This window comes from Cheilinus undulatus, linkage group 1 (assembly GCF_018320785.1).
Source record: "Cheilinus undulatus linkage group 1, ASM1832078v1, whole genome shotgun sequence".
NCBI lineage: Eukaryota > Metazoa > Chordata > Actinopteri > Labriformes > Labridae > Cheilinus > Cheilinus undulatus.
The window spans coordinates 24,977,231-25,004,254 of NC_054865.1; the positions used below are offsets into that span (position 1 = coordinate 24,977,231).

The 27,024-nt window shown below is 38.6% G+C and overlaps 3 protein-coding genes across 6 annotated transcripts; 1 reads left to right on the forward strand and 2 right to left on the reverse strand.

The window, feature by feature from the left end:
• Positions 1–887: 887 nt before the first annotated feature.
• On the reverse strand, positions 888–9,694 carry cdc42se2 (CDC42 small effector 2). Its single transcript, XM_041783431.1, has 5 exons — positions 9,610–9,694; positions 4,964–5,202; positions 4,305–4,406; positions 4,143–4,221; positions 888–3,237 (listed from the first exon to the last, which is right to left on the reverse strand). Exons 2-4 carry the CDS (start codon positions 5,015–5,017, stop codon positions 4,147–4,149), a joined length of 231 nt encoding a protein of 76 aa, XP_041639365.1. The 5' UTR covers positions 5,018–5,202; positions 9,610–9,694; the 3' UTR covers positions 888–3,237; positions 4,143–4,146.
• Positions 9,695–9,704: 10 nt separating this feature from the next.
• On the forward strand, positions 9,705–12,296 carry nip7 (NIP7 nucleolar pre-rRNA processing protein). Its single transcript, XM_041783422.1, has 5 exons — positions 9,705–9,873; positions 9,987–10,073; positions 10,158–10,296; positions 11,211–11,351; positions 11,622–12,296. Exons 1-5 carry the CDS (start codon positions 9,818–9,820, stop codon positions 11,739–11,741), a joined length of 543 nt encoding a protein of 180 aa, XP_041639356.1. The 5' UTR covers positions 9,705–9,817; the 3' UTR covers positions 11,742–12,296.
• Positions 12,297–12,324: 28 nt separating this feature from the next.
• terfa (telomeric repeat binding factor a) lies at positions 12,325–25,719 on the reverse strand. 4 transcript variants are annotated; one of them, XM_041783393.1, is made up of 13 exons: positions 25,420–25,718; positions 24,411–24,506; positions 23,785–23,915; positions 22,780–22,866; positions 21,584–21,724; positions 19,507–19,631; positions 17,382–17,846; positions 16,815–16,904; positions 15,673–15,786; positions 15,442–15,576; positions 15,016–15,098; positions 14,877–14,923; positions 12,325–12,649 (listed from the first exon to the last, which is right to left on the reverse strand). In XM_041783393.1, the coding sequence occupies exons 1-13, from the start codon at positions 25,568–25,570 to the stop codon at positions 12,491–12,493; spliced, it is 1,824 nt and encodes a 607-aa protein (XP_041639327.1). In that variant the 5' UTR covers positions 25,571–25,718; the 3' UTR covers positions 12,325–12,490. The 4 variants fall into 4 exon arrangements, with proteins under 4 accessions (XP_041639327.1, XP_041639319.1, XP_041639335.1 ...); XM_041783385.1 differs by having other exon boundaries at positions 15,673–15,789; positions 25,420–25,715; XM_041783401.1 differs by lacking the exon at positions 22,780–22,866 and having other exon boundaries at positions 15,673–15,789; positions 25,420–25,719.
• Positions 25,720–27,024: the final 1,305 nt, after the last annotated feature.

The following is a 27,024-nucleotide window of genomic DNA, read 5'->3' on the forward strand; positions in this document are numbered from 1 at the left end:
AGCAAAATGCTCTTCCAACTGTTTTTCATTAGTGCCACTTACTTTTCCAGCCTTTTGTTGCCCTGTTCCTATTTTTTTTAGATGTATTGTTGTCATCACATTCAAAGTGAGCTATTATCATTTCATAAAATGGGGTATGTGTCTGTCTTGACATCTGATACATTGTTTATTTTCTACTGAGAATAAAATATGGGTTTACAAGATTCGCACATCATTGCATTCTGTTTTTGACATTTTACACAGGGCCCCGGCTCTTAGAATTTGGACTGTACAGGAAAGCTGCCATAACAGATTCATCAGAAAGTTTATGGTACGTTCAATCTCTTAAATTACTTATCTCGCTGAATATAGAGCATTGTTGAGGGAGTTCAACCCTCACATGTTCATGGCTTGTTACTTTCTTCATAATATCAAATTTCTGAGATAAAAATGGTACTTTTTACTCGCCTAAATCAAAAAAGTGTTTGAAAAACATTCTGCTTCTGATACGTTTGAATATTTTTTCTCTGAACTTAATACTAGTGAGATTTAGCTCTTCAAACTCTGACGTGATAGTGTTAACAAAAACAAAAAGACACCTTTAGGAGCTGTGAGGACCATTTAAAGCCCTTATTAGGGATTTTTATCTGGTAATGATACAAATTGATAGTGTCTCTGTCTTATCTACATAAAAATAAGGCCAACATAAAGACAGCCTGATATTTCTATAGAACTATCCTATATGCCGCAGGAGCTTTGAATGCAGGTTATGTGCACAGACTATTGCCCAGTATCCTGTTTTAAATTAAAATTACAGGTATAATCTTCCTACAAGAGCTCAACCACCTCCATTCAAACTTCCCAGATAACAGATTTAAGCATGGAATAAAGACATAGAACATGTTTGGTTAAACATCAACATTGAACATTTATTTCTTTTTTTTATTCTGAAAAATGCAGGAAAAAAAGACAGATGAATTTCCCTTAAAGTGGGAACTACATAACAGGCAGTTCCTGAGAAAAAAAATAACAAAAAAGACAACAGAAAACTGCTCCAACACCTTCCCAGAACTCTTATAAAGAAAAGTAACCAAAATATGTATGATCCCAATTACATATAAAGCATGGATCCATTACTTTTATGATTCTTATTTACATTTTCATCATAAAATAAGTCTAATGTGAAGAGAAGGAATCATTTTTTAAAGTCACATTCAACCAGTCTACTAGCACAGCCTGCTGGTCACATAATATCAGCATTCCCAGTATGTCTGCACATACTACAGCGTTTAACCCAGAGCTGAAGAACATAAAACAAACTACATAGACTGTGTGTGGATCTCTCTTCACATGGGAAATACTACAGAAACATTTAAAGAGGAACAGATGACAACGTTAAAGCCTGATGAATCAATCAAGTTTTTTTTTATCTGTGAATGTTGGGAATGAAACTACCATCAGCTTTGAGGCTGTAAATGATGACATATTACAATTTGGCTACAGGATATTTCACATTGCCTGATACAAACAGCACAAATTCATTCATGTCTCATAAATAGAATGACATTCACACCCATTTAATACCAATTTACTTGACTTAATTATACATCCATATTCTGTTTTTGAAAAGTAAAGCATATGATGTACATGAAAGACAAATAATCACATTTTTAATAAATCCAGGCCTGCTGGTTGGCTCTTTGATATTTTGATTAGTAAATCACTGTAGCGATTATTGAGCATTGTGCACATCATGGACACCACAAGGGGGCCCGTGTAGTTTATATTCATCTGCAAGTATTTCAGTTTAGCCGTTTGTCACTGCATGCGACAATGCTACAGGTAGAAAAATGTACCAGCCAGTCTATAAAAAATGAGAACAATAAGTGATCACTAACACATCCAACAACCTTTGTAATCAGGTGGTAAGAGCTGCACCTTTCTGAGAAAATCAAGCATTTCTTTAAAGGTTGAAAACAGGCTGATAAACTGGGAAATACATTTACTTTTCTATTATGCTTTATATTTTATTTTTTTTCTTACAAAATATTTTTAATGTCACATGAAAACATGCTTTGACAACAAAGCTACAAACACTGCTACAAAAGGTGGGTCACATACATTAGAATGCCTTAAAGTAGCATTTATTTGAGTTTTCAAAGACACATTTAACTACTAAAACAACCCACGCAGGGGGAAATCCACCTCTGCCAAAATTGTGCGTGTATCAGCCAAATAAGAAGTGAAAAATGATTTTATGTCAAAGTCATGACACTGACCTGTGCTGGGAAAATGGGACGGCAGTAAACTAAAAACATGCTGGACGAAGGTAAGAAGGTAAACTACAGGTTTGAGAATACTGCATTAGACCAGACCCACATGTGCAGCAGTGTTTGCAGTGCTGATTTGGTTACTTCCAAGTTTAATTCTTGGGTTTAATGTTGGTATACAAGTCTTGAAAAAAGAAAACACATGTAAAAAGAAGAAGAATCTATGAATCTGCTAAGCTCAGTATTTGCAGCATCAAGCTGCTGAATGATGCTAGTTTAAAAAAAAAACAATGAACATGACTTCAGAAGGCAGATTAGGAAGTTCATAGTTTATTAAAATTCTCTATGTTTGAATCTAAAGGAGTATAAAAAATAACGCTGGAAAGAAAAAAATCAATGCAGAATTCCTAAGCAAGTGTGAGTGTACAATGCACGGTCCAGTGTACTCTACTCATTCAAGTTTATAACAAGACAGCAATCTTTAACCCTGAAAGCAACTCAGAGAACTGTGAGCATTTCTCAGAACAACACAATGAAAACATTGTGTTTTACCTCTACCTGTCCTTTGATAAACCTCTGAGAATAAAGAAGGAAAGTGAATGTCCAAAAATCTCCAGTGTGGCCCAGCCACCATGAGGTCCGTTTTACAAATCAGATAATAAATACAGGCATCCAAATGGGCTACAACAGAAAATCATTTTGAAACTTATTTTCTTCATGCATACACACAAGCATACGTGGCTGAGATTATGAGCTTTCTAACCCTCTTTCTACTCCTAAACAGCTACTCTTTACAGTGCAACAGTATGGCAGCAAATGGATAAGCAGTGCTTTCATTAAAAAAAGGAATGGAAAATAAAAATATATACAACATTATGGAAAAGCAGTAGTTTCATCTTTTGGTCCTGTGTCCATTACAGACAGAACTGCTTTTTGAAAAATGGTTCCTCATATCAACAACAGTAGTTTCCACAAAACTGTGAAGGGGCTGTGAGGGGAGAGAAGTGGAACAAAAGTTACAATCTCAAATGCTACAGATGGCCGGAGCGTGACACAACACAATTTTAATTATCTTCAAAAATAAATTTTCCTGTTCTCTGAGTTCACTTTTTAAAAGTCAACAGACTTTGAAACACTAAAGTCATTTGACACATGTGTTAGGTAATGTTGGGCTATATCTGTTCAGCAGTCAGAGTGACAACGGGGCCTGAAATAACAAGAGAAACTGACCAAGCTGACACTGAATAAGATGGGTGTATCAATAATAGTAAACTGCTGCCTGAGGCAGGTGAGATGAAAACCCACGTCCTAAATTCCAGCAGTCCTGCTATGAAAAACTTTCAAGACTGAAACATGATTTTGCTAGCAGCTGAATGTCTCCCACAACAAACCTGAAAGTGTTTATTACAACAAAGCTAAAAAAGTTCAGGAGGACTAAAAGTCTAATTGTATCTTTATATTACACAGTGCTGAGCAGGCACTCTAAGTGCTTTGTGCTATATCACCAAGTAACTCAAAGGTGCTCGAAACAGACTGGCTGAAGTACACAAGAGTGATTAGTCATCATCTGCTGTCAGCCAGGATGAGAGGGGTCAAGTCAGCAACTCTTGCTGGGGATAATAACCACAAAGTTCTCAGATTTCAATACTGAAGTTCTTTCTTCTTGATGAAAAGATTTTTCAAAGCTACTATTTTCTTTCTTTTTTTTTAATTTAAAATTAAGATATGAAATGTGTATTCACTTAAAATGTCCTTTTGAAAAGAGTCTTTGCATAAACAGATACTTGCATAACACATGTCTACACTGTGTCTGCATGGCTCAGGGGTAGTGAAACTTCTTCCCATAAAAAACAAAAACAACAACAAAAAAAAAGTTGAAGAACTATCCCTCACCTTGTTACAGTTGAGAACCTTCAGATCCGCCTTGTGTGTAGCCCCCTTTAGATTTCATCTGGACCTGGACAAGGTCCACCTGTAAGTCAAATTTCATAGGTTACACATTTGGTACTTTAACTTTGCTGGCTGTGTAGTGCTTCAAAACATCCATAAACTCACCGATGCCAATCCCAGGCCCATGTCCCCTGAGCCTACATGTGTGGTGTGAACAAAGTTTGTTGGCTCTCCGATCATGGAGCGATCGATCCGTCGCCGCCGTTTCTGTTAACAAGAACAGAAACGGTCACTTTTGAGTCTTACCATCCCAAATACATAACCAGAAAATTAAGTTATGACATAGGATGGAGAACAGAAAAAACAGGCCAAAATAGAACCCGCTTCGCCCTCTGTTGTTTGTCTTTTGAAACCTGTGCAGTGTAGCTAGAGACCCATGTTCATAATAACTCTTACCTTATACCAGCTGACCCTAAGGAGGTACAACAGCTGGCTGTTTGCTGTGACTATTATAAACCTGAATCCAAGATAGTGCTGTATCAGACAGGAGGATGTGGTCTGTCTGAGGACTGGCAGTTTTTTCATCTTTAGCCAAAAGGGGATGTGTTATTTTATCAGCCGTGATACAACCACTGTGTTTTAAGGAAATGGCTAAATATTCAAACTGAAACTATACTGGCCAGCACACTCCTTTCCATTAGATTCCAGCAGATATTAATTCTCTCTGAAATGATTTTCCTCAACAATTCCATCCCAACCAGACAGCCAAATAAAAAAAAAATCCAAGACAATCACATTGTCTTCCAAGTGAATGTCAAACTCACCGGTTGTGGCTGCTCTGCAATGCAGCAGCTGAAACAAACCCAGAACTCAGTCATTCTGAGGCTGAAGAAGAAGCCACAGCAGTTTCCTCTCTCAGTTCAGACGTCTCTCTGTGTAGTCTTCCTGTTCAGAGCTACCAGAGCCACAGACATGCACCGGAAACTGATGAGACACACAGCTGGTTTATCCTGGGTTTACCGTTGGCACAAGAACTGTTCCCCCAACACAGGGCAGCACACTCCTGTCAGCATGAGAAAGTGGGAAAAAAATCTGTTAGACGCAGGCTTTAGCTTGCATTGATAATGTCAAGTTAACATCTGTGTTTCAGGTAGCCATACATGTTGACCTTTGACTTGCAGAATAAAACTTGTTTCAAAATACCCATAATCAAAAAGCTGAAATAAAGCATTTGCTTGATCTAGTAGCTGGTTTTCTGCCAAGTGTGTCACTGCCTTCATTTAACTGGGTTTCTCCTCTAGCAACACCCACCACCCACAGATAATGAGGTCACACCCAGAGGACACTAGTGCACACACGCTCAATGAAAGCTATAACATAAATCAGCATTTATTTGAAATACTGTTACACCCATTAAATGTGTATATATTTCAGGAGCAGTGTGAATTACAAAGTTAAAAAACTGAAACATAAGAAGTAGGCTGTACAAGCAAAAAAGGGGGTGCATTAGAAACATTTAGGCTTAGTCTTACGGTGACAACTCAAAGGGGAAATAGTGGGTCAGCATATATTTTGGATTACACCATAGGACTCTGAGAAGTAAGCTTTGGTCTTATAAAAAAGTTGTTAAAGTTAGAAACATGTAAACTGAAGACAGATTTATACACATTTGCAACTTTACGAGATTATTAAAGTGCTTAACATACATGGGCAACAAGAAAAACAATTGAACAGGAAGTAAAATCTTAAATATGCTGAGAAAAAGATCATCACCAAATCAATGCATACTCTAAAGCTAATCATTTGCAAATTCCACTTACTATGTTGAAACAATTTACAGTAAAACATTGCCCTCATCATCACTGATAGATCTCTGTGTCAGTGTTTGATATGCTGTTATTATTGCTACTGCCTACTTGTCACTATATTATTAATTTAACAAATATGTTTCCCTGGTGCTTGAATAGTCTAGGGGCATACTTTATATTCAGGTCTCATAAAATTGTGTTAAAGACAACAATAATCCAACAAACTGACTAAAAAACACAGCACTTCTTCTAACCAGCACACTACTTCACATTATTTTCTGTATGATGTTTTCATCTATAGGATTATAAGCAAAAGTACCTTTAAAAGTATAAGTTCATTTATTGGGCACTTGATTTATGTTATAATTCAAGAATTTTTAACTTTGATGTGCTAAAAAAATCGAATGATAATGATACCCCTTTTGAGTCCTAGTTAACCAAAAATGTGAGGTCAAGGCATCCAGTTCTGAAATTAATTGGTATTGAAACGTACACTAATTTATTCAAGCAATTACTACAATGTTTATATGAATATCGTGGCAACACTTTGGTATGAAAGTGCTACCAGTATCTGTGGAATTTTGACAGTGTTTGGGAGTTATCGTCTTTTTTTGTGCTTCATTTAATCATCTCCTGAGTACATATCATAACTAGAAAAGCACTCAGAGAGTGCAGACCTCCGCCATTAGCCCTATCTCCTAATAGGAAAGAATCCTTTAAAAATATTCCTGGATCCAGACGGTGATACGGATTATTCCCAAAATCTACTCAGTTCTTCCTTATGCCATTTGCGACATTTCCTGAAAATCCGTCCATGACTTTTTGAGTTATGTTGCTAACAAACTAACAGACAAACAAACAATGGCAGTGGTAAAAACTAGATCACAGATGTCTAAACCAGTGATTCCCAAGCTGTGGGCCAGGTATTGCAAGTGGGCCGCCAAATCATTTCCAAAATAGTATGATTTGTGTGTGTGTCTGTGTGTGTGTGTGGGGGGTAATTACATAAAAATAAAAATACGCAGAATAGTGTTTTAAATGTTAAAACTAAGTTACGTTTAAAAGGATATCAAAAATGTTCAAATATTCTTTTCATTGTTTTGTTTTGTTTTTCCTTCAAGTATTAGATATGTGACAAGCAAATGAGAGATAGGAATTTTTGTTATCTAGAGGTTATTGTGTGGACAGCTCCTTGAAAACTGTAATACTGAAGGTGTTGCAGCATGTTACAGATGCTGTGTTAGCGACTGTGGAGCTTCCAACATGTTTCTCCTGTATTCACTTCAGTCCTTTATGTTCAATCTTCAATAAAAAAAAAAAGTGCTCTGAGAACGCATTATATGGCCTCCATATTTATGGGGTTGGAGGTGGGCCGCGAAAATTTTTGAGACTTAAAAGTGGGCCCTGAGTTGGAAACAGTTGGGAACCACTGGCCTATTCGGTACAAGAGGAGTTAGTTTAAACATTTCTGAATATACCTGAAAGCTCCCCAGTTATGACTTTCAGTCGTATAAAGGACATTTTTTTCCACTCATGTTTTTTTCCAAAATAAAAAATTACGTGTAAAATCTCATCTCGTGAGATAAGTGTCTCGTCGCACCCCTACTGTCTAATGATCTGATTTACAAAGCATGTCACATTGATCCTCTTAGAGCTCCAACCCTCCTATAGAGAGTTTGGTAGCTTGGTGCAATTTGCTCTTGTTTTATGTCTGGACATGTAGATGAGGTATCAGCATCTCTGCTGCAGAGTGTCATTTTCATCCAGACCAGGGGCAGAGCCAGTGGTAGCCGGGGCTGACAGGGGCCCCCTGATACAGTTTGGCCATCCCAAATTTTTTTATAATGACTTCTCCATTTATCTCACTGCGTCCCAGTCCAGCTGATCCTCTGCCACCTGTTTGAACCACTGCTGTCAACCCCTAGTGCACAATGTTTCGGTCTGTACTTGAGCCACAATCAGAGTGAAATAAATGTGCTGCTGCTAAAAGAACCTGTGCAAAGTCACAGTGAGAGGAATACAGAGTTTAATAAGTGCATACATGCACACAGATTCTTCTTTTCATGCAAATGCTGCTCTAACTTTTTTCCCCCGTTCATCTCACCAGGCCATGATTGACACACAAATCAGCTTCACGTAACACCAACCAGAAACTAAACATAAGTAACGGACCAGCTCATTGTATAATGCAGTGGTAAACTTAGCGCTTTGTAGGCTCCAAAAATAATAATAACCCGCTAACACAAGCATGTTTTATGTCTAACACACGCTTTGGCATAGCCTAGACACACACATCCGCTAAATTAATGTAATGGTTGTGTGTGTTACATGTCCATCTCTGGCAATGCTAACAAAAAAGACCACAAAACGATTGAAGGAGAGAAATTGTGTAATTACAGCAAGCATTTTATTACTAAACAGATTTATTTTAATGTTTATACTGTTGGATAAGAAACAGTAAGATAAGAAATGGGCTGCTTAATAGAAATTATGCAGCTTCTTATACTTCGGTCTATTACAGTCACATTCAAATAATAATGTTTAAAGTATCAAGAGGGTTCACGTTTATCTATCAACTTCTTTTATAATTATCATTTCTGCAATTGTAACAGTGAAACATGAAGCAATGAGGATGTGACACGCTATTAACATGCAAAGATATTTTCTATGAAGTGCTGTTGACTACAAATTTGAGTCATGATCAGCCAAGACATTAACTATATGCAAGCAGTGATATTCAGTACAAGAGGATTAATAGTTTAATCATTCAAAATGAACCTGCTTTCGTTTTATTTTATTACAAAATTTCCAGTCATATATTATTAAAGTTAAAAAGAGTGAAATCTTTACTATCTATAACTATTCTATATCGTAATCGCAAATTGCAATATTTTTACCTATAATCGCACTTGCACATTTTTGCTCTGTATAACATCTAAAGGTGGTATCAGTTAAACCCGACAAGGCATTTTACCAGCAATTATTCCTGTTGGACGAGGTGTGACAGGTGGATCAAATGATCTGCCAAATGCTAAGAGCCTGCCGACAGAGTAGGTTTCCTTACTTTGTACCTCTGGCTGACATTGCAGTGCTACCATACACTTCGCCCAGCTGAACCATTTTGTCAAGTGCCACAAATGAGCGCAGAGATGCTTGGTGTGGATCTTGATGACTGTTGAAATCTTTAAAGGATTACTTACTCTGCTCCTGATCTCGGATTACAGGCACGTAATCGGTATTTACAAACAAATTAACGTTATGTAACTTCACAGCGCTGCGGCAAATACTGCTCTCCTCACACGGCATGTCCCAGCTAAAGTCGAGGCTTGGTGCAAATTCGGAGAAGTCACCAATAATTACCCAGTGTTTCACAAAGGAGTTAAAAGCGTTCACTCCGGTACAGTTGAGTCGTTGCCTGCTGTAGGGTAGCGTTAGCTTTGGCATAGTTCGCTCACAAGCTAACGTTGACTCACTAGCTAACAGCAGTGTTTTTTTTTCCATTGACAGCTAGCCGACCAAGCTAACTGAGCCCGTTTTCGAAACTGCGGCTTCAGTGTTCAAAAAACACAATGGAAAACATATGAATATTATTTTAGCTGTTAAACAGACTGATATAAGTCCTTTTTGGGAGGGTAACAATAATATTCGGTGACTAAACTTACCAAATGGCGGCTCGTTTGCCGATGAAGAGGCGTACGATCGACTGAAAGCTACAGAATGTAAAAAAAACACACCAGGAACTGAGTTCGGTGCTTACGTCACACGTCTTCCGTTTTAGAGAGCGACGCATTTCCGCGTTGACCCACGTTGTCCCGTTTCCAATGAAGATACAGCAATTCATAGCCAAAAAATAGTATTTAATTGCTCAAAATGAGGCCATTGACAGACGAAGAGACGAGAACGATGTTTGAGAAACTTTCGAAATAGTAAGTAAACTTTGTTTTGAAATTTTATAGCCATTTAAGATCCATGCTGTAACAGGACTACTAGCAACACTGTTAGCCCCCGTGTGTGATCCATGCATTTTTTCTCTCAACAGCATCGGTGAGAATATCAAACTTTTGGTGGATCGACCCGACGGCACCTACTGTTTTAGACTACACAATGACCGCGTTTACTACATGAGGTAACAAAACAATATTTGAACAGAAATGTCTGAGAAGCTGATGTTACAGTAACAATCTAAATCGCTATCGTTTTCTGTCCACAGTGAGAAAATTCTTAAGTTGGCCACAAATATTTCCCGTGATAAACTTGTGTCAGTGGGGACATGTTTCGGAAAATTCACGAAGACAAACAAGTTCCGACTGCATATTACAGCTCTGGATTTCCTTGCACCTTATGCAAAGGTAACGTTAAGTTATTTACACCTCTGGTTCCCTCCTTTGCATCCTTCTTCTGTCTCTCATATAATAAAACTTATTAAGAAAGGAGGGGAATTTGTGTTTGGTACATTATTTCTTTGTTGTAACAATGCTTCTTGTTAATACATATTATAACGTTGGAAAGCCTGTTTATTTCCCTTTTAAAATTTGCCACATTTGTAAGTAACATGCATTTGTGGGTTGCAGCCTTGAAAAATTGCCAAATCTACTCTGCTGATACCAAACAGGTTTTTTTTATTATTATTTCCTCTAATGATAACAAGCCTCGTTTTCTTTCTTGTGAGGGAGATGCCACCCCACACCATCACACTGCCTCCACCAAAAAGATATTATTCTATTGGTGCAGCAATCAACATAACATTTTCTGCGTCTTCTCCTTACTTTGACCAGGCAGTTGTGGCTGGTTGGTTTCTCCCACATGTTACTGAGGCTCCTGTTTGTGAAATTGCAAATATGTCTTGTTTCGTCAGACTTTACTCATCCAATCCACCAAACAAGAAACAATAGCAGAATAAGATGTGCACTGGCATATCTTTTGGTGGGGGCAGTGTGATGTGTGGGAAGGCATATCCCTCACTGGGAAAAATGTGGCTTTCCAGCTGTATAGGATGTATTGCCAAGAAGCATTGTTACAACAAAGAAATAATCTACCAAACTCAAATTTCTTTACTTCTTGTGCTAAGTTTAGTTGTGCCATGTCCCTCGGGCATTACCCTTCTGTGTGTTCAAATTGTGCTACAGCTTAGATCCTAAATTTTAATGTTAATCACACTTGTCAAGTATCGAGATTTATAGTTTTGGGAAAAATTGATCTGCCACAGAAGATTTCTACCATTATCGTAACAGATGAATAACGATGGTCTTCTTTATGTGTGTAGTACAAAGTGTGGGTGAAACCTGGAGCAGAACAGTCTTTCCTCTATGGGAACCATGTCCTTAAATCTGGGCTTGGGAGGATCACAGAAAACACTCAGCAGTACCAGGGTGTAGTGGTCTACTCCATGGCGGATGTGCCGTTGGTAAGTTTTGTAACCGACTTGGCTAACTTAATGAACAGTGCTTCTTAGAAGTGTTTGTATTCCTGGATGGCTAGTAAAACAGCATAAAAAGTGCAAGGGTAATGGACTGGATTTGTTGTAGCCTTCATTTGGCAGGTCTTAAAAACTTACATTTATGACTGAAAGTACACAAACACTTTCAACCAACATGTGCTTTGATTAAGCTTGTTTAGTTTATATGACAAACATAATTTATATCCTTCAACCAATCCTGTATCTTTTATCCTCCAGGGCTTTGGGGTAGCGGCCAAGAATACCCAGGAATGTCGGCGAGTTGATCCCATGTCTATTGTAGTCTTTCACCAGGCTGATGTGGGAGAGTTCATCAGGAGTGAAGATACTTTAACATAAAGAAACCAGCAACTGGACTGTCAAATTCTCCTTCTCTTTTCATTTTTGGCAATTAAGTCTGAAATTCAAATCCAGAGCAGTGGGCTCTCTTGCAATTGTTTAGTGGCAGGATTTAGAGGTCTGTCTCAATGGCACAGAATAACAGACATTACATCTGGCCCATATTTTCACGGACTGCACACATATGCCACTGCTGACTCACCTTGGAATACAGATCTCCCATATGCTGCATTCCCTGAGGCTCCTGATATTTCTTCATTCTAACAACACTTCTTTTTATATCCCAAGTCTGCAACAGTTCCATGGACCTCAGATGTCATTGAATACGCAGTGGTATAATACTGGCATCCAAACATGTGATTTCAGTGTTAAGACTGTGAAAGCACATTTGAAGTCTACCCATAAAGGGTACACAGGGGCATAAAAATCCCCCCTTTAACTGTGTAAAAAAGATGATTGATTCAAATCTTGTCATAATGAAGGGGGATTTTTTTGTGTGCATATTTTTGTGTTCTTTGGAATAAATGTGTCTAATGTCATCATGCAAGCCTGCAGCTGTATAAATACTTCAATAAATACACAATTTGGAAACACTGCAGTTTTATTTAGAACACAGGGACTACTAATCCTGCAAATTTAACCATTAGCATTTCTCAAAATTCAAATTATAGTGGACTTGGAAAATATATACAAATAGAAATATGCAGTCTTAAGTCCATAAGCAAAACTTGTTCACACATTTGAACCACTTAAACCATGTGCAACTTCTTCATTGTTCTCCATCTGTCCTTCAGCTGGACGTTTGTTCTTTCCTTGAAACCAAAGTAATCCTTGATTTTACTCCAGTTGCCCTCTCCAAACTTTTTGACTCCTTCTCTTAACTTCTGTGTCTCGACATCAGTCCACATCTAAAACAAAAATGGAGGTTACTTTGCTAACTTTATTAGTGTGCATGCTTGACAATGCAGATGGCTAAACTGAAGACGTCTACTTGTGTGCTGCTTTCATCGATGGATGAAACCGGCCAACATTAAAGTTGCAAAGAATCAATTAATGTGTTTTCTCTCTATGGCTGATACAGCCCAAATAAAGTAGTTTTTTTTTAATTTCTAGAATAGAAACAGTGGCTCCAGCATGAAAGTACTTTGAGAATATTTGAAACCTTAAGAAGACATGTATCCAAAATGTTGTAATCCATTTTACCATGAGTAATCCTTTGGTAATGCTGACAGCTATTTTTAATTTTAGTCTCAGTCTTACTCTTCAGATTAAATGCCTTTAAGTTTTAGTGACATTTTAGTCATTCTACTCTTTATACAATGCTGAAAGAAATAAAAGGAACACATAATCATCACAATGTAACTCCAAGTCAATAAAACTGCTTTTGTACAAATGGGATAGACAACAGGTGGAAAGGAGAGGCAATTCACACAACCCCTATAAAGGAATGGTTTTGCAGGTGGTGGCCACAGACCATTTCCCTCTCCTCATCCTTCCTTGCTGATCTTTGATTACTTTAGCATTTTTCCAGTGCCCTCACCACTAGTGGTAGCATGAGGCAGTATCTGCAATCCACAGATGCTGTTCAGAAGTGCAGCTCATCCAGAATGGCACATCCATGCGCGCCATGGCAAGAAAGTTTGCTGTGTCTCCCAGCACACTCAAAAGCGTGGAGGAGATACCAGGAGACAGGCCAGTACACCAGGAGATGTGAAGGGGACTGTAGATGGGCAACCCAGCAGCAGAACTGCTATCTGCTCCTTTGTACAGGAGGAGCACTGCCAGAGTCCTACAAAATTACGTCAAGCAGACCACTAATGTGCATGTTTCTGCTCAAACTGTCATAAACTGACTCCATGAGGGTGGTATGAGGGCCCAACGTACACAAGTAGAACCTGTGCTCATAGACCAGTAGCCCAATTGGCATTTGCCACAGAACACCAGAACTGGCAGATTCATCATTGGCGCCCTGTGCTTTTCACAGCTGAGTCAAGGTTCACACTAAGCGCACATGACAGACGTGAGAGTCTGGAGATGCCGTGGGGAACATTCTGCTGCCTGCAACATCCTCTGGCATGACTGGTTTGGCAGTGAGTCAGTAATGGTCTGTGGAGGCATATCCTTGGGGGAACACGCATATCACCGTGTGTTGTGCCATGTCTCTCGGGCAGAGGTACCCTGACTGCCATTAGGTACCAGGATGAGGCCCTAAGACCCATTGTCAGACCATATGCTGGTGCAGTGGGCCCTGGGTTCCAGGTTTCTGATACATGAAAATGCTCGGCCGCATGTGGCTGAAGTGTGTCAGCAGTTCCTGCATGATGACAGCATTGATGTTATGGACTGGCCTGACCATTCCCCAGACCTGAATCCAATCAAGCATCTCTGGGATATCATGTCTCATTCCATCCACCGACACAAGGTCACACCACAGACTGTCCAGGAGCTGACTGGTGCCTTGATCCAGGTCTGGGAGGAGATCACTCAGAAGACTGTCGTCTCATCAGGAGCATGACCAGAAGTTGTAAGGAGTGCATACAGGCACGTGAAGGCCATACACATGACTGGGTTGATGATTTGGGTATACACCGATTATTCTTATGTTGTTTTGTTCTCACGCATTCCACTATGTAATGAATATTTATATGTTCCCTTTATTTTTTTGAGCAGTGTAGTTTTAGTCAACGAAGACTCAAGAAAGTCCTCACATTTTAGTCTTAACTTTTAGTCAAAGCTTTTATTTTCTTGCCTAAATCTGGTACCAAATCATGGTAGTGTGTTCTTAGCATCCAGCCAAATCTGGGGTCCCTGCTTTCTACAGCTGAGAGGATGAATAGCTAGATTTACCCAGTGGAGAAATATCATGGATTTTGAATGTCTGACGAAAACTACATTACTGTCTAGTAATCAAAGATCTAACTAGTCTTGCTATCTTCACATAAGTTAAAAACTGGGGAGACCCCGCCCCCCCCAAAAAAGAAAGAAAAATAAAAATCCAAACAGTTGTTCACACGAGAAACTGAAATATGAATAAAATGGATGTATGTCCTCTTAGGGCTTCCATAGTAACAGACCAAAAAGGAATTGTTGCATTGTCTTAAATTTTGAGAATGACAAAGATCAAGTTATACTTGCCCTCTTCCTCTGGCCAGAACTTGAAACAGTGCTCACATCTTGTGGTTCTTAAGAAAAGAGCAAACATATTAAGACATTAACCAAGGATTTCACTGATACAGGATCAATCAGAGGTAATATGTATTTGATGATATATTACTGCTTTTTGTTTTTGTGTTGAAGTACGACTCCTCATCGCTCCATGTTTCCTTACTCTCCTTTGCATTATGGTACAGTTTTTTCCTGTGCATCAGAGCAGAATGAAGTCAACATATAAACAGCTATGAAGACAACGTTTAAGTGCAACATCAATTTTTCTCAGATATTTAGAGTAGAATTTTGCTGTCTGGTTTGTGTTGAGGCTTTCACAGAACCACTTCAAATAATTATCACAGACAGGGAAAGAGAAAAAAAAAATAAAAATCTGTACCAACATGGCATATAAAAGTGAATCAATACAAATTAACAAATTAATTTGTTATGTCTTGGACCAAATTAACTTTTCATTACTTAACAAAAAACGATTTTTCATTATAGCAAATTTTGTTGTTCTTTCACAACAGTTCCTAGTGTAATTGTCACTAACCATTTTTTGCTGGCAGGTCCTTCGTCCCTCTGAGGGGTGGAGCTTGTTTGAGGGATGGGATGAAGAGGAAACAGACTGGGTGAGCTGTCCAATGAAGTGTCCGCGATGTGGATGACACTTCCTTTCCCTTGATCCCTGCATTAAAAAACACACATAGTTAAAAAAATGCCCATGCCATCAGAATTAAATCATAAACATTGATATCAAATGTGTGTTTCTATCTGGACTTGCTTGCTCTGAGGATCCCTGGCTGGTCCTTTATGAGGTGTTTTAAAAGGTGATGACAAATCCTGTATATCTTCTTCTTCCAAATCTGATGAAATCCTCTTAAACGTCTTGGAGTGACTACTGAGAGAAGAGAGGCATTAAAAATGATCAGAACTTGATCTGTTGAGCAAAAACATTATTTAGTTTCTGTCAAATAACCACGTGCAAATGCCAAGGTCTTTACACAGTGTGTGTTTTTAATGGAAATGTGAGTCCTTTTATATCTCATGAGTCCCAATACAAACCAAAATCAATATTTAATAAAAGCTAATTCCCAATTCACAACACATTCCCAATTTGTTATAAAGGTGTTTATTTCAGGATCTGTTTCAGTCTGCTCTGCACTTAGACACTGCAAATTATTCTTTGACATAAAAAAGCTCAATAAATATGCTCATGCAGACACAGCTTTTTATTTTTATGCTTTTCTCTGGTTGTTTTAGGTTTTCCTTTGTTCTTTACATTATTTTTTCGTGATACACTATAATATCTGCATGACAGATATAAGCTTATAAAGCAAAAATATCTGTATCAGCAGATAGGAAGATTTCAGCCCATATTTACAGCTTATATAATGGCAATACATAAAGACAGTATAAATCATAAATTGGCCTTAAATATCAGCAATCTGTACTCTCGTTTTACAGCATTGAAGATGCACTGTTTAAATAAAAATGCACAGTAATAAAGATGTTAATCCTTTATAATACCTCCCCTGGCCATTAAAGGGGGGTCGCCCCTTACGTGTTTGTGCAGAACACGACCCCAGCCGTAATATGGGACCCGGCTGCAGTTTGACCCCAGTCTTTATCAGGATGGATAATATTTTTTCCATTGCCCATGCAGAATAGGCTAACAGACTAGTAAAGTGATTCTGTGTATGTCCTTCAGCAGCTGTTGGCCCTTGTCTCGCTTTTTTCAACTCAGGTTAGTAAAACGTAGGTACATCACTCGGGCATTTGAATTACTCCTGACTTGACTAAGTTTGTATACATCCCTTTATTTTAAATACATCAGGTCAGACTTCCTCTTAACCGGGGCAATGTAGAATCTAAAGTGTGCCATAATGCATGCCTTGATTCTGTCAAGACAATGACGGACTTTACCTGTGTTGTGATCTGTTTGCCCTGTCATGGACTTCATCAGGGGAGTAATCCACAATTTCAGCCGATGACTCCGCCAAACTTGTTGAGGCTCTGCATGATTTAACATCATTGTTAGAGTTTCACATTCACTGAGGAACAGATGTTCACAAACAAGCCTCAGAAAACCTCACTGTGACATGAACTATACAGGAGAGGTGTCAGTTATTTTTCTGTCATGCTGTACTGATGAGCTATCACCGCGTCTTGTAAAACCCTTTCTGTACTAATGCTTACTGTTCTTTTTTAAAAACCTGTTTTTTTTTTTTTTTAATCATAGGACATACATTCAGCCCACCGCTGATAAGAGGAAAAGATTCTGAACACCACTGCAGTCAAAAATCGTCTTTTCTCATTGTTGTTTTGGACAGCAACTTACCTTAATGGAGCAACTCTGGCCAGTAAGAACACTAAAAATGTTTCTTTTGCCTTCTATCACTTTTACAATATATGAAAATATGAGAACCAAAAATGAGGATTGCCAGGTACAAACATTTGGAAAACAGACATGATTCTATTAAGAATATTTACCTGTTGCCATTTTCTTGATTGCTGCTAGCTGCTGACTGTGATGGCTCTTCTGTTCTTAACTCAACCTGCAGGTCCTGAAGAGCTGATGTACTTTGTGAGCTCCCCTGGCTGTCTGGCTCGACCACTAGCCGTGCCAGATTATAAGGCAACCGCCTGTTCCTTGTCACTTCAGGTGTCTTTGACAGTGAACCTGCTGGTGGTTGAGATAAGGAGTCTACCTGTGGGGGCTGGTCTGCTGGGGATCCCTCCATTGGGCTGCCTGAGTCTCTCTGAAACAGTTGATTCTGCTCCGAGTCTTGACTGGAGCTCCTCTCTGGAGAACATGAGGGGTTGAGGGAGAGACACTCTGAATTTGTCTCTCTTTGCACCTCTTCCTCCAGCTGAGCAAACGTCCTCTCATCTGAACCTACAGACAAAGCCAAGTAGGCTGCCTCAAGCCTCGTCTTCAGGATGATCGTGTGTTTACTGAAGAAAATGAGAAAATGATCAACTGAATGAGATAACCATCCCAGAGATTAAGAGGGATCACCAGTGAAACGGCAACTTCTGTTACTGCGCTGATTCCCCATTTTCAACTAAATACTGTGATTACAAATATTGAGTGTAATATGAATAAACTGTTAGATGGGTGCTAAATGTGTTCAGTGTGGTTAATAATAAATTAAGGGAGAGTAGTGAAGCTACTAGCTGGGGAAAGTAATTTTGTACTCCAGTTGCTCCTAACAATGACAGACATATGACCTAATTTTGACATTCAGTGAAGCCACAGCCTTCTAAATAGAAAAGAATCAGCCTAATTTTCTGATGGAAAGAAGAGAGGGACTGTCAGGCCAAGATCTGGAGACAAAACAAAATGGTAAGCCAATGTCTGATTTTCAAAATCTTATGGCTCTTTCCACTGCTGTTTTCAAGTCCAATTAATGCAAGAGAAGAGTGATAGATGTTCAAGGCTTGGTGTAGCAGGCTTTTTTATAACATGGGGCTTATGTGTAAAAATAATCTCAGAGAGGTTAGAGAAACAAAACAATACTGCATACTTCTGTGATATTTTCAGGGTTTAGAAAGGCTATGCTTTGAATGCATCTTTGGCTGAATGATAGTCATTCAGATATTTGAGCTGGAACATGCTTATATTTAATAATAATGCAGAAATGCATTCTATAAAAGGTGATATTCAAAGGACTGATTCATCTGCAGAAAACCTTCCTTTTGCAGGAAAAGTCTTAATAGTGGGGGTGGAGGAAAAAATCGATACAGCTCAGGATCGCGATATTTTGTTTGGTGATATATCGTATCGTCAACCAAGGATCGATTTTTTCAAATTAATTGCTGAAATGAACTGAAGTCTATGATAATGGAAAAATAAAATAGATTGTTTAGGCAATTGTTTGTCCAGTGAGGTCGGCAGGTGGCGGTCATAGAACAGGAGATAGTTAGTACAACAAACATGGCAGCACCAGGCGAAGGGCATTAGGAATGCAAGCAGGGCACAGGTGAGATGGACATGACACACGAGGTTTGCAAGAAGTGCTACATGAAAATAAAATACTATGGAAATATGGCAAACATGAGGGCAAGACTAATGCTAAATCAGCTGAACAGTTAAAAAATGGTCGAGATCGCAATATATGGTATCGCAATACTCTATGTATTGCAAAATGTTTAAAAATCGCAATAATATTGAATCATGACCAAAGTATCGTGGTAATATTGTACTGTGGGGCTACTAGTGATTCCCACCCCTACTTAATAGCACACTAAAACCAAAGTAGGAAGGTGCCAAGTCGAATGGAAAAAAAAAAAAAAAAAGTGAACAGGAAAAACATTTCACACACTGCAGATCTCCAGAAGTCCAAGTTATTTATAAGTAGAACTTCTGGAACCCTGCTGTATGTGTTACTTTTCCCCTGTTTACTACACTGTAAGTCTACCTTAAATAAAGTAAACAATATCTCTATACAAACATTTAAAATCATCACAGCCTTCAAGAGAGAAAAAAAACTGAACTGTATCAGCCTTGAATGTCCTTCAAAGCTCGCCATACATGAAGATATCATATAATAATTTGCCTTTTTAAGTCACAATGAGCTATCTTAGAATAACCCAAGACACAGTAAGAGCCTACCATGGAACAAGCTCGATGATGTTTGTAGGATGAGGTGAGGATGGCCCAGGTTCATCTTGTTCAGTGATACTCGATGCCTTGTCGTCTTCTTTTTCCTTCCTTTCATTAACAAGCCGATTTGCAGCCTGTCATGCACATAGAATAAATAAGTTGAAAAATCATCAAAAAAGTCTGTGTTGCACCTGCTGATTGGCTGAAAATGCCACAAAGACCTCTAGCAAGACTCTAAACTAATGCTTAAATGTTTACTATCCCTTGAGAGAACGCTAGTTAAAGGCCAGCTCAGACTACATGGTTTTTTGGTTGTTCGTGACGGCACCATGTCAGACTACGCAACAAAAATCCTGCCCTGTCTTGGCTGACAGACTGGCCACACTACGAGAGTGATCCTGACCACTCATTGTATGCTGGCGTCTCCACTGTCTCTGTGGCTGTGTGCAAGTTCAAAGGTTGTCAGGGGGATGGGTCTAAAGCCGTGTTTCCATCAGAGGGTCTGGTTTGATTCAGTTCGGTTTGGTATGGTTTGGGACACTAAACCCAAAATAGTTTGTGTTTCCACACACACCTATGCCCTCGCTTGGTGGGCAGGCTGTAAAGGCGATGAATGTGAAGTCACATGCAGCGCGAGTCTGCTGGTCCAGCAGCAGAGTTATAGAAAGGATGAGTGGCAGAAACCAGTAGGGAGTAAGCAGTAAACAGCTTTATTTCAGCTGAAAGTGCTTTTTAAAAAAAATAACTACATTTTAATGATGTTAACCGCTGTCAGTACAGATCCACAACTGATGGAATACGTGTTCAGAGACGGTTTGACTCGTAACACTACGTTTATATGTGAACATATCTAGTCTAGAACAGCTTATATGACAAAATATGAACGTTTAGAGCTGTACTGTGAGAATTCACCGCATTAAAAATAAAGGAAAAGTTCAGCTGGTGTTAAAATCAAGCTAGATTAAGTCAGAAATCCGGGGTGCGCTGATCTTGTTGTAAAATGGTCTGAAGCCTGAAGTTTTACAAACACGTTCAACAACCACAGAGCGATGTTTTCACAGATTAACTAATGTAATGAGTAGATTAATAACTAGTTACAGAAGAGAATGAACTGTTCTAAGGCTTCATATTCACAAACTTCAGCATTAATTTAGTTTCTCATCTATCGCGGATGGATCAGGCTGATATAAGCCTTTCGGCTCTGCTTTGTGTGCTTAAAATCAGGTCCAGATAAACGCCAGGAATCTTGATTTGTGGCCAAATATCAATATCCATAGACTAGGAAACAGTTTGGATCTCTGTCGAGTCCAAATATTTCCCATTTAGGCAGATATTAGTCCACTTTTCTCCCGTTTCAGCCCGCTTCTCACAGCACAGTCTTCCGTGTTTTGAAGCCTGGAGACAAGCAGCTGAGTCGCACGCTGACGTGACGTCAGTGCAAACCCTTTTGTTGTGTGTGTAGCTCCACCTTTTTGGTACGGGTAGGTAAGATTGGCACCCCTACGGAAGGGTGCCGAAAAGTGGACTGGACCGCCTGGTGAAAACGACCTAAAAGAGTGTCAATCACTCTACAACAGAAGTGATTCTTAGTGATTGTAGCAGGCTGTAGCTCATAAAAGGAGAAAACAACAAACAAGAAAAAATAAGGATTGGATTATGGATAACAATTATGGACTGGATCTCCTTTAGCTAGAACTTAAAGGTCACATATTATGCAAAATAACCTTTTTCAGAGAGACGCAAAAATACATACTGAAGTATTTTTTTTCAGTAGCAACCTTCCCAGGCATGTTTTGGGGATATCTGAGACCAATATAAACTTCTCATAAAAGGGTAAAATGTGTGACCTTTAAGGTATGCATGTGGTAGCTTAAATAAAATTAAATAAAATGTACACATTAGTTCCCCCAAGGGGGAGTGAAAGTGGGGACTCTGGTATATGATGATGCAGAGACAAGGAGCAAATGCACTCCTGCTATTGTTCTTCCTCAGCCAAACTACCTTCTCAGTATAAAGAAAGCTTAAATATATATATAAATGTCAAAGCAATGAGCCTTTAGCTTGTTCTTAATGCACAGTATCATACCTGTTGGAGAAAGGGAACACTTGTTGGACAGAGTCTTTCACAAAAGGCCACCATCTCTCCCCGGAACTGTTTGTAGTCAAGTTTCTCAATGACTTCATGTGTTTTACTCTTCTGTCTGATGAGGCCCGTGAAAATGGCTTTCTAAAAATACATTAATACAGGAAACAGAAAAAAGGCCATAAACACAATTAAATAAACATGGAGTCAAAATGGCTGTTTTTGTTCAGTATTAAAAATTGCTATTGCAACATAACTTAAAGTGTAGACTAGAAACAAGCTGCACATAAGATGTAACTGCATATTTCTAAACAACAGAAATGATGATCTCAGCTTTTTAATAGGGATGCATGGGATTTAATTTTTGCCAATCTCCAATGTACAAATTCATTTCCAACATCACTGATACTGATAAACAGTTTTTCAGAAAGTATTTAGACCTCATTCACTTTTTTTATGCTGCAGCCTGATGCTACTGTGGGAAAAAATAACAGTTTTCATTATCATTAATCTACACTTAATACCCCCCATGAAATTGAGAAGACAGAATTTTAGAACGGTTTAGAACTAAATTAAAAATAAAAATCCCCGAAATATCACAATGACAAAAGTATTCAGACCCTCTGCAAAAGCATTTGAAATTGAGCTCAGGTTCCTCCCATTTCTCTGGATCATTGCTGAGATGTTTCTTTAAAAGGTACACATCTCTCTACAGAAGGCCTTACAGCTTAACATGCATTTCAGAGAAAAAAAAGCAAGCCATGAGGTCAAAGGAACTGCCTGTAGAGCTAAAGAGACGGGATTGTTGCAAGGCACAGATATGGGGAAGGCTACAAAATTCAGCTGCACTGAAGGTTCCCAAGAGCACAGTGGCCTCCATAATTCTCAACTGGAAGAAGCTTGGCACTCTTTCAAACTGAGTGATCAGGGGAGAAGTGTTATAGTAAGAGAGGTGAACAAGAATCCGATAGTCAATACTGAGCTCTTCAGAAATTTTCATACATGGCATCCTTGATGCAACATTGTGAGAGGAAGGGCCAAGTAGAATACAGATGAAACAAGATAGAGCACTGTTAAAATGAACATGTGGGTGCAGGAACACAGGGAGAGGTAAAATTCTGCTCAGACTTTCTGAAGTTGTTGGAGATCTGAGAGACCATGAAAACAAAACAGACAATAATTTGAGTTACAGAACTCACCTTGCCAACCATTTTTTTGGGGAAGTGATTGGTCAGCACCTCTTTTGCTTTGTCAAACTCTTCATTTTTAATGAGAATCCCTACAATCTAAAATTAGGGGAAACAAAACCAATTATTTAGTCTGAAAAACTTGAGATCAAGCAACTTCTGATAAAATTTAGAAAGTAGGGCTGCAACAAACCATGATTTCAATCATCGATGAATCGGATGGTTATTTTCTCAATTCATCGAAGAATAGGATGCTTTTTCCTGGGGGGTGGGGGATCCCATAATTAAAAAATGAACATGGATATTCGAAGGCTGTCAAAATAATGTTAGACTTTAAATGTCCATAATCTTAAAACTAAAAGAAAAACTACATTTCTTAGTTCTGTTATATAAAATAACTTGAACATGCCACAGAATAAAAACAAAAAATAAATGATTTTAAGAAATGAAAATTATACGTTTCATGTTTTTACCTTGCCTCCCTCCTTACTAACAAACATAAACACTTGTAGATCATACTAATGACAACAGCCTGGGGATATGTTTTGAATGAAAGACTCTTTTAGCGGGATACTGCTTTTATTACGTCCTCTTGCATTTATTTTATCCCAGAGGAGCCACAGGTAAGCTTCAGCCTCTTAACGTTATTGATATTACGATAACTTAGAAACATTAGTCACTCATTTATTCAACAAGCTCAGGTTAGTTAGTTAATGCTTGTTGTCAGACCGACCTCCACTCATGGATGGACACACAAACTATCTCTCCTCTCTTTCATACATACACAAACACACACACCCAACTGCTCCTCTCGCCCTGTGTCTGCGGCTCTCGCTTTTCCTTCCTCTCTCCTATTAAAATTTTAGCAGACATTTAGAACACAAAGTGAGGCCATAATTGTGCGACACAACGAATGAATGCATACATTTGTTGCCAAGACTTTTAATTATTGATTTTGTCAATTCGTTGTTGCAGCCCTTATGCGCAGTTGTTAAAATAACATTATTTTACACTTACCATCTCTTTCAGTGAAGTGCTGACCTTCTTGAAATCCTGTGTTGAAACAATGTTTTCTTCATTCATAACTTCCAGAATGGCTAAGGCTGATTCCAGAGGAGTTGCTGACTGGTCAGTATCAAACATCAAGTCTGCAGGACAAGACAAATCAGTGAACATCATAGTTGTTAAAGACATAATTTGCTGCAAAAACGTAATGCCTGACTCACTTTAACTCAAACTTGAATTTACAGTTTTGTTATACATCATGGCACTTCATACCCAAGCTTCTGATTTCGGGTCACTTGAAGAATCAAGTTATCACACAGCTGCTTTATTTTTGTATGAGCTTAGTTAATGGTGCTAATGTGAAGTTTCCAATTTATCACCAAATCTGGTATTGTTTTAGTTCGCAGTATGCATAAAAATCTAAACAAAGATCTATCAGGAGTATTTTTTTAATGAATGTCACATCTGTATTTGGAACAGTGGTCGATGTTTTTTATTTTTCTGGGGGTTAAAATTTATATATATATATATATATATATATATATATATATATATATATATATATATAAATCATTATAATTATACTGCTTATAAAAATCCCCAGATTATATCTGCAAATTTAATGCTGTTTATCTTACCAAGTTTTTCCCCTTCATTTATCCGTGAGAGAAACTGCAGTATTCTGAGCTTCGTTGGCATGACATCAGTGGTCTGTAAAGGACGGGCCAACACACCTGAAACAAGACAACAAATAAGCTGGTCTCTCTTTAAAGACCTACAAACAATCTGCATCGGCCCTGAAAAACCCATATCGATTGACCCCCTACCAATCTATGCTCCAGCTTTACTATGTTCTCTGTCTTTATGTGGCACTAAACTGAAAAAAAGGTCTCAAAAACAAGCAACTGAAATTAGATAAGATTAATTACTGAGACGAAATTAAATGGTAACTGAGAAGTACCTGTTTAATAGGAACCCTGCATGTTTATATATTAATATTTTAACTCTTATATGCATAGGAGACAATTGTTGATCAGATATTGTGAACATGTCTAACCATGCTGGACCATTTAAAGGTCCTTTAAGGTACTTTTGGTGTGCTTTGGCGCCTCTTTTGGAAAAAGCAGTACTTGTTCGTCTAGTTTGTACATAAATACGTAAGGGTTTCTGACCAAAATCTCATCCTGTTGTCTTTCAAGAGAGAGAAAAAAAAACATTCACAGTGAATCTTTGCTTTACAAAATGTAAACAAAGGCTGTGTCTGCCTGTTTGACGACTACCCCGCCTCAACGTTTAAAAGCTGTCATAAAGAAATACTCTATCTAATGGCCCGTTTAACTTGTGTGGGAAATGTAGGATATAGGTGTAAATTCTACGTTGTTTAATAAGCTAAAACATGCTACTCTAATATATATCCTTCCTGTTGGAGTTAATGGATCTGTATTCATCGAAGTCTCAAGCTGATCTAAAGCTAGCTAGCTACATGGAGGATAATTAGCATTAAACAACTTAACACGTAGAGTCAGACATTTAAAACAGTTTCCTCTAAATTTAAACGAACATTTTACAAATCCTACAATCTAACAGACGAAGTAAACAGTCTTGTGCAGATATGAGAGTCTTGAGGAAGATTAGTCAGTAACTTACCTTCAACGATACATCTAACGCCGCAGAAGTCATCGTACTGGTCCTTTTTAAACAGCTCTATTAAACAGGAATAATAATACTCCACCAACCAACGGTTCACAATGGCTTCAACTTCTTTTTGGGGACTTTTTACAGTCTCCTTTGCCGCCATGTTAACACATGCCCTCGGAAGCAGGAAGAGGGATTAAGACCATAAAGGCGGGTACGGCGTGAAGTAGTTTATTGGACCCTGTTGTTAGTCTGACAGGCAACGCTTCGACAGTGGGTCGACGTCACAAAGATCGCGTGTCAATCGTAGAGTATACCTAATTCGAACAAACAGGACATATTTGGTCAAAAATGAAATCAAAGATGATGGTGATCGGTAAATTCAATTGACGAACAGAACTTAAAAGTATAAAAATAATTGTGCCTGACATTCATAGTACAGGAAATAAGTTACCCACTCTTTTTCTCGGCTCTACTGGTGGCTGTACCACCAGCAAAGAAATTCACACTGCCGCCAACTGGTTTATCCATGGCACTGCTTCTGTGCTTTAGAAACATTCACAAAAATTCACCAACTGTGTATTTGAGGTTAGTTCTTGCATTGTAAAAACTCACAGTGGGCATAAAACTATGGGCTACACTTAAATGGGTATTGGGTACAATACTTGTTTCAAATTCAGATTACAAATTGACTTTTTCTAAATTGGTTCTGTTACCCTTGATTAAGCAGCAATGAATTGCTCTTTTATAAATTCAGCTCAGCTACACCTTGTATCTCATTTTTAATGTATAATGTGCCATACAGCCCGACATCTTTTTCTGTAGTATTTAACGTCAGTGGGGAACCCTTAACATCTACAAACTAGGTTAAAACCTAGCATATGGCTGACCGCGTCTATCTGGGATGCCTGTTGAAATCCCTGACTGAAATGTGTGTTCTGGCAGAGTGATTTTGTCGTTATTGTTATGTTTTTATTATCATTATTTCTAGCCAAATGTATTGTCACTGGTTACTTAGATTTACATAGCTATATCTTTTCCTCTTTCTCTGTCTCTCTCCCTCTGTGTGTCTCTGTATGGAGATGAAGCCCTGACCAATGGCATCCCCCTCCCCTCCTGCTTATCTTTTATCACATCTTATTGGTTAAAAGTGTCAGAAACAAACTGACACAGATACATTGATTCAGCCACAGCTTTTGAGAACGGTGAGGAGAAACCGTTCTACCTTTATTCTGTGCTCTTTTGTGTAGGGAGGGGAGACATCGCTACAAGAAACGTGCAAAAACTTTTTCTTGGCACAAGACAATTTTTCATTGTGGCCCTCTGCTCTGGTTTTAAGAAGAAATGTGGTCTAGTTCTGAGTAAACTGCAGCGGTCCTACAGCGACATCCAAGCTAACAGCCAACACAGCAGGAGCCCCTGGATATACTGGACAAGCCCACCGCCATGATTGGAAAGCCATGCCATAACAGACCGGGAGCAGAGCGAGAACATGTTTTTCTGTCATGGGAAGCTTTCAGTGTCGCTTTCTGCGCTTGTTTTAATAAAGACTCATTGTCTGGTTCAGACCAAATGGCCGCTGCGGCGCAGTCTGAGCTAATCACTCCACTAGCAGAC

Excerpts from the sequence above, each read along its gene's own strand:
- nip7 (XM_041783422.1), top strand. The coding sequence starts at position 9,818 with ATGAGGCCATTGACAGACGAAGAGACGAGAACGATGTTTGAGAAACTT. Across the intron at positions 9,874-9,986 it reads TTTGAGAAACTTTCGAAATA|CATCGGTGAGAATATCAAAC; the intron begins GTAAGTAAACTT and ends TTCTCTCAACAG. Across the intron at positions 10,074-10,157 it reads GACCGCGTTTACTACATGAG|TGAGAAAATTCTTAAGTTGG; the intron begins GTAACAAAACAA and ends TTCTGTCCACAG.
- terfa (XM_041783385.1), bottom strand. The coding sequence starts at position 25,570 with ATGGCGGCAAAGGAGACTGTAAAAAGTCCCCAAAAAGAAGTTGAAGCC. Across the intron at positions 21,725-22,779 it reads CCAAAAAAATGGTTGGCAAG|AAAGCCATTTTCACGGGCCT; the intron begins GTGAGTTCTGTA and ends ATGTATTTTTAG. Across the intron at positions 15,790-16,814 it reads GCAAACAGATCACAACACAG|TAGTCACTCCAAGACGTTTA; the intron begins GTAAAGTCCGTC and ends CTCTTCTCTCAG.
- cdc42se2 (XM_041783431.1), bottom strand. The coding sequence starts at position 5,017 with ATGACTGAGTTCTGGGTTTGTTTCAGCTGCTGCATTGCAGAGCAGCCA. Across the intron at positions 4,407-4,963 it reads TTGCAGAGCAGCCACAACCG|AAACGGCGGCGACGGATCGA; the intron begins GTGAGTTTGACA and ends TCTTGTTAACAG. Across the intron at positions 4,222-4,304 it reads TGGGCCTGGGATTGGCATCG|GTGGACCTTGTCCAGGTCCA; the intron begins GTGAGTTTATGG and ends TTTGACTTACAG.